General features: G+C 49.7%; 1 protein-coding gene across 9 annotated transcripts in view; it reads left to right on the top strand.

Moving 5' to 3' along the window:
• Ampd3 (adenosine monophosphate deaminase 3) overlaps positions 1-9713 on the top strand; it is a 44736-nt gene that overhangs the window by 8414 nt on the left and 26609 nt on the right. For 7 of the 9 annotated variants that reach the window (XM_052201258.1, XM_052201240.1, XM_052201280.1 and 4 more), the window contains exon 2: positions 1572-1797. In XM_052201258.1, coding sequence (XP_052057218.1) covers positions 1577-1797 — 221 coding nt within the window. In that variant the 5' untranslated portion in view covers positions 1572-1576. Of the gene's footprint in view, positions 1-543; positions 709-1571; positions 1798-9713 lie in introns of those variants that run through there. The other 2 variants (XM_052201270.1, XM_052201289.1) reach the window with 2 other exon arrangements.

Genomic DNA, 9713 nt, shown 5'->3' with positions numbered 1-9713 from the left:
TTCTCTGTGCCACCCTGGCCCCCTCCCCGTCACCTTCTCCTGAGCCTCTGCTCTGACAGCACCCAGCCTCCCACACAGCCAGTTTTGTCCTCTCCCTCCCTGTGGGGAGCAGACTCCTGCTTGTTCCTGACTGGGTGCTGTCCCTCTCTGCTCCCTGGACCCCCTTGTTCCTCCCTGGGCGCTGACGTGGTCTTTTCTCTCTCTCTCTCTCTCTCTCTCTCTCTCTCTCTCTCTCTCTCTCTCTCTCTCTCTCTCTCTCTCTTGTCTTCCGTAGATGAGAAGCCGAGGAAAGGCACATCTCTGGGGTGTGGGGAGGGGAAGGGACTGGTTTCAGAGTCAAGACCACAGACATGGCCCTGACTACCCATTACCAACCCGCTTTTCCCCTTCCTGTGTGTGTCATGAATTAGCTCCACAAGCCACAGAGAAGCCAGTAGGCCGCACCTCCCTCACAGGAAGCGTCTCTACCTCCTAGAATGATGCCACTTACAATAAGAGGGCCTTAGAGACCATTTACACTGCCCTTTGGTCCTACAGATGAGAAAATTTTGCGGCCTAAGAGTGACTGATGCAAGATGGCCTAACGAACCCCGCCCCTGTAATTGTTTCCTGTCCTTGACAGACAGCAGCAAGGCCCATCCCACCTTCATCTATCCTGGCCAACAAAACCACTGTCTCTTGAAACAGCCTTAAAGGAACTGGTACTAGGTGGGAGTGGGGATTCCCCCCACCCCAGCCTTGCCCTACTCAGCTGAAGACATCTGGACTGTGGGCAAAGTGTATTCAGTACTTGTGGTTAGGACAGGGAGGAGGCAGGGAGGGAGGGGCCATCAGGGAGGGAGGGGGCATCAGGGAGGGAGGGGCCATCAGGGAGGGAGGAGCCGGCAGGTGATTAGAACCTTCCATGTAAAGAGAGGACTGGGAGAGCTTTTTAAAGAACAGGTGTTTTCAGCTAAGATTGTTAATGTTCAAAGCCCTTAGTGTATTTGCTGTGTCCTGTTAGATAGTTCTGGAAGGCTGGAGGGACCTTAGGATCATGGTTTCAGAGTCCGGCTTTTCAGCACGAAGCCTCATTTCTTTCATGGAGGGTGCTCCTGGATTTCCCAAGGCTCTGCTGTTCTCTCCTTGGGCCAAAGCTCACCGTTAGCTCTGAGGCGGACCTTCCCTCTTGGAGGGGCAGGATGAAATGGTGGGAGGAGGCTGCTATTGGCCTCTGGAAGTTTGGAGAGGGGTTGTTCTGAGCCCTCTCCTGACCCTCTCAGTTTTGTAAGTTAGGAGGGTGGGGCCGTCCATCCCCCAGGTTGGAGAAACGGAAGAGCCTCGATGATCAGTTGGGCCTTTGGCTTCTGAGCACTCACTGCTTATGAAATGTGAGCCGCCCTGTGCGCTTCACACCCAGTTACTTAAGCTAATTGTGAAATCTGGTCTGCTGGGCTTGCTCTGGCCATCCATCACCACATCCACAGCTGACCAAGGACCAGGCATCAGGTCACGGGCCTTTTGTTCCTTACCCTGGGGACTCAGGACATCCACAAAGCCAGGAAGGCTCACATTTGTTCTTTCTTTGTCAGCCGAGATGCCTCGCCAATTCCCCAAGTTGAACATGTCCGATTTGGACGAACACGTCCGGCTGTTGGCGGAGAAGGTGTTTGCTAAGGTGCTCCGGGAAGAGGACAGCAAAGATGTTATGTCCCTGTTTACTGTCCCTGAGGACTGTCCCATCGGACAGAAGGAAGCCAAGGAGAGGGAGCTACAGAAGGAGCTGGCAGAGCAGAAGTCTGTGGAGACAGCAAAAAGGTTTGTTCCCGTGACCATCTTTGATGTGTGTAGAGTTGCGAGACCCAAGGGAGCTGACATGGTCCTAGGTCTTCCATGCTTTTTTAAATCAAGGCCACTTGGCTTGCTAGGTAACTTATTGAAGGGTACTTTGCTGCCTTTGCCTGCTTGAAAAGAACAAATGCCAGGGTTGTGCTATGTGTGTGCTTGTGCACATCTGTGTGCATGTAAGTCTGTACATGTGTGCGTGGGTGCACATGCATGTGTGCACCTCCATGTAAAGGCCAGAGGTCAGTCTCAAGTGGTGCTCCTCAGAAGCTGGCTACCATATTTTGAAGTATTTATTTTACTTTCATTTTAAATTAAGTATAGACATGTATATTTATGTGTAGGTATGTGCATGTATATTTATGTGTAGGTATGTGCATGTATGAGTGCAGACGCGTGAGGAGCCTGGCTGATCCCCTCGCAGCTGTGAGCCTTGAAGGGGGCTTGGGTCCTCTGGAAGAGCAGTATGCACTTTGAACTGCTGAACCATTTCTTCAGTCCCAACATCTATATATATATCCTGTGTGTGTGTGTGTGTGTGTGTGTGTGTGCTCTCTTGAGAGGGCCATAAGAAGGCATTGGCTCCCTTGGATCTGGAGTTGTGAACTTCTTGAGCCAAGGTCTTTGGAAGAGCCTTGGATGCAAGATTTTTAAGTGCTAGAACATCTCTCCAGCCCCCACCTCATTTTGGGGGATCTCTTACTAGGACCTGGGGCTGTCCGATTAAGTTAGCCTGGCTGACTAGTGAATTCCAGGATCCTGCCTGTCTCTGCCTCCCATGTACTGGGATTATAAATGCACTCCCAGGCCCAGATGTTTTCATGGGTCCTGGGGACAGAGGTCGGGACTTCATGATTGTGCAGTAGGCACTTGGCCGATGGAACCATCTCCCGGACTGCCCTGCTGCTGTGGTGGCAAACATATACCATCCCACACAGCAGTTCCTTCTTTGGGAATTTGAGGATTTGGATAAAACACTAGTTTTACTGGTTTTCATTTTTTTCTTTTCTTTTCTTTTTTTTTCTTTTTTCTTTTTTTTCTTTCTTTCTTTCTTTCTTTCTTTTTTTTTTTTTTTTTTTTTTTTTTGTTGTTGTTGTTGTTGTTGTTGATGATGATGTGCCTCTCTGTTTGCCGAGCACTGTACTGGGACTGGAGATATCACAATGTATACTATAGATAAAGTTCCATGGAGCTTACACTGGGTGGGGACAAGAATTAAGTAACTGTACAAATTAGTCAAGGAATGACAAGTTATGATAAGGACCAGGCTAGTCTGAGTCTAACCAGAAAATAGAAGCGACCCAAATACTGGATCCAGGATTTTAATGTGAGGAGTTGGTTACATGACTCACAGAGAGCTGAGAAGACAAATGGGAGAGAGGTTCCCCAGAGATGTCAGGAAGCAGGGGATAGTCACCACCTCTAGGTGACACAGACAGTAGAATGATGTGGTGGGGCTGGGTCACCTGGCAAAGCTGAGTGCTGTTTCCGGACCTGAGATGAAGGGCAGGATTCTGTCCGTAGCTTTACCCTTCCTGGACCTTCCGGGTTCTCACAATCTTTGCCATTGACCCAACCTAGTTCAGAAGCCAGTACCCTGGAAAAGAGAGGAGAGGTCTGGACTGGAAGGGAACCAGGGGTTTTATTTATTCGAGGCAAGCCTTCTACCAGTTGAGACTGAGCCATACCCCTCACCCAGAGGCCCTGCCTACCTTCTTTCTTGGCAGGATAGGATTTTGGCATTTCCTTGGATGGATGAAGTTGGCACTTGCATAAAAAGGCAGGGGCAGAGCTTGGCCATCTGTAAGCTCAGTTTCTGCTTTCCTCAGATGGGCCTGGAGCCTCTGAAGGAAGGGCCATCACTAGCCACTGAGGGCCATCCTTGTGTTTGGAGGTGGGTGGCCCCAGACCAGGTGCCATGTTCATCCTGGGAGTGAGAGGACGCAGACTATGGCGTCCCTTGTCTGCACTGCCCTGGCATAGCAAGGGCTGGCCTGGGGGCTGAATGCTCTGCAGGGCCTTCTCTGTGCTGTGAATAGGGCATTCTAGGCCTTCAGAATGGAAGCAGGAGCCCTGGCACTTGCTATTACCAGGAATAATAAGTGTCTGAGGCAAGTTTCCATAGACATCTGACGAGAGAGCCTGTAGTTTCCCATCAGAGCCCAGGCCGAGGGCAAAATGGAAGCTTTGTTACTCATGATCCAAATGGCACTCCGTGGTCGCCAGAGAGTCTGCTGCAAACTCCAGAGATGCATTTGGCCTCTTGCTGCTGCGTGGAAGTTCCCTGGTTTGTATCTGACTGACTCCCTGGCTTGAGGACTCCATCTGCCTCTCACTACCTTCCCAGGGTCCAGCCTAGGCCTTAGCCGCACTAGAGATCTGTGGGTGTCTGAGAGGAAAGGTATCCCACCTCCCCATTGCCACTTCATCCAGGACATCTGGGTTCTGCCACTCACTGGCATGCTCTGTGGCTTTGGGCAACATAAGAAACCTCTCTGGACCCAGCTTCTTCCTCATCTGAAGTGAGGGTGACAATGGTCAGTCTTTGAGGGGCATTTTGAAGAATGGGGGAACTGGCATATATAAAGGTTCAGGAAATGTCTACATCATAGTTCACCCTGTAAATGTTGCCACCTGGCTTCCTTCTGCTGAGATGGGCAGCAATAGCATGTACTGCTGTTGGTTGCTGAGGGTGAGCCACGTCCTTGGTGTCCTGGTTGGCATTCCTTTTTTCCTCCTAACGTTAGCCATGTGCTGGCAGTGCCCCAACTTCACTGACTAGTCTAGAAGAGCTCTTGGGAGTTAATCAACTTACACCAGGAGACTGTAAGTGGCAGGGCATGTCCTGTGATCCCATACTTTAACCAGGACATTGTCACACCTGAAGTGACACCTGATGCTGTTTCCTCAGATGTAACTGCTGCTGCTTCTGAGTGACATGTGGAGGAAAGCCAGCTATTGCTTCATTTCCCAAAGACACCTGGCCCCATTGACTGTCAGTCAGAAGTCCCAGAACCACCTGGGGCTGAGTTTGCTCATGAGACATGTGAATTGTCTCTTTACTTCACTGCTCAATGGAGGTGCCTTTATGTAGCCATTGAGACACCAGCATTTCCAGTTCCTCATCCATCAGTGATCCCTGAGATAAACGGTGACAAGGACCCTTGGGACACAGGCCTGAAAGCAGCAGCAGGTCTCCAGATCCCCAGTCTTTGAGTCTGTGCTTCCGACTGTGACATATAATGGGGCTTCTGGTTTGGGACACACCCTGCCTCACACTCTGGCTGTTCTGAATACCCGTGGTCCTTGGAGAAGGCTCTTCTTCCGACACCATGCCTGGCTTCTCTTCTTTAGACAAAACAAAACACCCACAACTCTTTTTAAATTTAGTATGGAGGCACAAGCCAGAAGCTGAGCTGTGAGCAGGAAAGATGAGAACCTGCCACCTGGTAGCCTGCCATGCAGGGCTGCTAGCTCACGGAGTAGGGCAGGGTTCAGACTCTGTCCTGGAGGAGCTGGGGACCAACTCAACGTGCAGAAAATGACTGAAGTCTGTCATCCAGAAGACTGGAGTGGATGCTGTCTAACCACCTAATGATCTTTGCTACTCTATGGATCCAGGCTTCTCCTGAATCCCACCCCCAAACCCTGAGCACTGTTTAGGCTCTGATTCTGGGCTTTGTCGCTCAGTGAATAGAACCCATCCTTATGGAAGAGGTCCCAGTCCTTGGCCTTCTCTATAATAGAACTCATCTATATGCTTATTACAAACTCCCCCATCCCTTGGTCCAGATTCCTAAGCATTGCTTATCAGTCAGTAGACCTCATTCCTAAGCTGAAGGTCACAGGTGCTTTGCTGTAGAGACGCAAGGGACTTTTGATGTAGCCATCCATGAAATTTTGTTGTCATGTGGAGACTTTTCCCCAAAGTTTACCATGTTTCAGATGTGTAAGAAAAATAAACTGCTTGGTCAGACCCAGCATCAGCTGGGGCGCTGACCCGGTTTCATTCTTTACCTTATCTGACCCCGACACTGGCAGAGTTCACCTCCTACAACCCCGAGTGCTGGAACTCAGCCAACTTTGAGACACCATGGAAAAATTCTGAGCGAGGCTCCATCCCTCTCTCTCTCTCTCTACCATTCCCACTCCTTTCTCTCTTACAGCTGTACAGAGATCGTTCATGTCCCATACGACCATCCACTCTCCATGTAGACAGTTCGCTGGGTTTTAGTGTATTTACTCATATGTCACCAGTATCATGGTCAGTTTGAAATAGATTATTATTTTAAACTTTCAATTTAATTAGTTTACTGTGTTCTTTTGAGACAGGGCTTGGCTCTTTATCCCTAGCTTGTCTGCTACTAACTAGCTGACTTCAAACTCATGACAATACTTCTACCTCAGCCTGCCTCAGCCTTCCCCTCCTGGGATTACAGGTGCACGCAACAAAGACTACCTTTAATTATGTGTATGTATCTACATACATATGTGCATAAACAATATATTCATATTCATGTGAGAATAAATATTATATATATAAGTCATATGTGTGCACACACACGTACACACACATACACACACGTACACACACATACACACATGTACACACACATACATACACATGTACACATGTACACACATGTACACACATACACACATGTACACACACATAAACACACACATACACACACGTACACACATACACACATATACACACACGTACACACACATACACACATGTACACACATACATACACACATGTACACACACATACATACACATGTACACACATGTACACACATACACACATGTACACACACATAAACACACACATACACACACATGTACACACACGTACACACACATACACACATGTATACACACACATGTATACACACACACACACACACACACTGGCTTTGGGCTGTGGTCCTCCTATCTCTCAGCCCTGTGAGTCCTGGGATTGCAGATGTGTACTACCATGCGCAGGCTTTGAACCCAATGCCCGTGAGCTTCTTGTTTGGCCCCACCTCCTCTTTTGTCTCCTCATTATAGGACTTGTTCTACTAAACATGTATGCCTCACTTTTCCAAACTATGGAAGATCTGGACAGGGAGAGGAGGGCTTTCACTTTGGTGGCCTGAGCCTGACTCCCGGTTTTGTTGGGCAGTCAGCACTGAGGGAGGAGGCAGTGGCTATGAAGAGTAAACACAGGGATTTGAAGCCTAGATGTCTAGGGACGCGATGTCTTCAAGCCCGTGACTGGATAACATGCAGATGACCTGAGCTATCCAGGGGGAATTTCAAAAACATGTCCCATGAGTTCTGACTAAGAGCTCAGGCTTTATGGATTCACTGGAGAATGCCTTGTACAATTATTTTTAAACAGTCAGGATATAAAGGGGACAGACTTAGGGGGAGGATTTGGCTATTTAGAACAGCTGTCGCCCTGAGAATGTTTTGAGTAAAATTGATGAATGAATATTTGTTATGGATCGAGGGAAGTATAGCTGAAGTGCCACTAAGTTATTTTGTTTTAGAAAGCTTACTAAGTCAGAGTGCATAACCTCCCCCCCCCTGCTTTTAGAGTTATAGTTATTGACAAAGCTTTATTGAAGACACCCAGTTCATCTGTTTTTACATTGATGAGTGGAGACTGCAGATTTAAAAGGCAGGAGAGGGGGGCAGGGGCAATGGTGCCCTTTAAGTGCCTACCATGCAAGCATGAGGACCGGGTCTGAACCTTAGCACTCACATAAGGAAGCGGGGCACTGCCTTGCAGCTCTGCAAAGGTGGAGACAGGAGGACCCCGGCTTTTCTGGCTAGCCAGTCTAGCTGAATTGGCAGCTCCAGGTTCAGCCAGAGACCCAGTCTCAAAAACTAAGGTGGAGATCCATCAAGGAGGACAATTGATGTCGACCTCTGGCCTACACACACACACACACACACACACACATATATATATACATGTGCATATATGCCACACACGTGTGCACGTGTGCATGCATGTGAACATGCATTTCCATATTCACTATTTAGTATATATTTATTACAAATAAATAAATAATAAACAGGCAAACAAAGAAATAAATAAATGGCTGTAAGGAACGTGCTTCACTCTGACTGCTGGAATCTTTAGGGAAGAAAGACAGCTGGGAAGGTCTGGGGCAAGTGTGATGAGGCCAGGAGAATACTGTTGAGAAGACAGGGCCAGTCTGGGAAAGGAGGACAAAAAGGAAGAGGGACCTAAGACAAGGGAGGAGGGAGGGGTTGTGAGTCTCTGCAGCAGATGGGCTTCTGGGTGTGGGAAAGCTGTATGCTCCTAGTCAGCTGCTGTCACCCGGCCACGCCCATAGAGCGAGGGGCCTCCGCCCTCTCCCCACACGTTCTTTGTAGACAATCAGGATGGTGCGCAAACAGCGTGCCCCATGGCCAGCTGCTCCATCTTCTCCTTGCCACACAGGCTGGGGTCTATGGCATCAGGCACAGCATGCGCCAGCTCTTCTGCTGCTCCCCTCCTTACACGAGGGTCTCATTTCCACGTGGAAGAGTTCAGGGACCACGCTAAGCCATGGAGCCGCTGAGCCTGAGGAAGCGCAGGAATCTGTCTGAGCATACATGCTTTGCTGGCCGCCGCTGCCCTGCCGCCAGGCTTTAGAGTCCTGCTTTTCACCTCCAGGTGGAGGAGTGTGCCCCAGGGTTGGACCCAACAAGCCCGCCGTTCTAAAAGCCCCCCTCCCCATCCATCTCTGTTGCTGTAGTGTTCAATGCCCAGTCTGGATTAGGTGTCTCCTCTGGGATCCCAAAATACTCCATGGCATGACCATATTGCATGTTAAACACCCGTCCAACTTTCCAGGCCTGTCTCTATGGTCCTACTGAGCCCACGGATTCCGCAGTCATGTCTGATAGACCTGTCACTACCCAGGGCTTGCGCTCAGGCATGTAGAGTGGGGTCATGAGTGGGCCCTTGCATCACTGTGCATTTCTAAGAGCTTGGTGAGAGGCTTGCCTTGGTGCCCCTGCCTGCCTAACTGGCTGTGGGTAGATGCACCAGGGCAGAGGCCTCAGAAGCTCTGAGAAGACCCTCCATGCAAAGCTCTGGACTTCATTTAGTATGTGAATCTGATGTTATAGGGGTGCTATGGGGGAAAGGCAGAGTGGGAGTGGGGACACGATGAATGGCAGGGACAGGGAGATAGCATACCAGGTTGCCTAATTGTGTGAGAGCCTAGCAGGCAAGAAGCTCACTGCGGATCACCCATCTCAGGGTGGCTGAAGTCGCTCCCAAGCCCAGGCCTCGGGCTTGGAGTGGGATTGGTGCCCTCACCGTGGCATACCCGCCCAGCTCCTTGGCAAGCTGGGTATTTCTGCCAGGTGGTTGGAGGAAGGAAGAACTGGCCAGCTGAGCCAGTGAGCTGGCTAACCCTGGTGCCCTAGAGGCCTACACAAGGCGTGACAGGTGTGCTGTGGACAGACGGTTGCGTTTCTGTTGATGAAGCGCTTTATATGGGTGGTAACAGGTCGCATTTTGTGCAGCTCTGAGTGTTTGTGTGTCTTGCACTGGCCTGGCCAGGAACAGGCGTTTGGTAAAAGTTTATTGAATGACTCATTGAATGTTTATGCCTCACTCAGGAATGTGGGGAGCTCTGTCACTGGAGCTACCCAGGCTAGGCTGTTTAGGACAGGGCTGGGTGCATAGTAGTCAAGTCTGCCCACCAGAGACCACCGGTTCTCTAACTCCGCTGAAACGTTTGACCCTTCTGTGACTTCTTATTATTGTGACACATGCAGGGCTCATAGCACCTCGGATGGTGAGAGGGCCGTTCTGCACACACACATGCTGTGCGGATACTACTCCACTAGCCTATGGTCCACGGTGGGA

Source organism: Apodemus sylvaticus, chromosome 1, assembly GCF_947179515.1.
Source record: "Apodemus sylvaticus chromosome 1, mApoSyl1.1, whole genome shotgun sequence".
Classification (NCBI taxonomy): domain Eukaryota; kingdom Metazoa; phylum Chordata; class Mammalia; order Rodentia; family Muridae; genus Apodemus; species Apodemus sylvaticus.
This window is presented reverse-complemented; position numbering and strand designations above follow the sequence as displayed.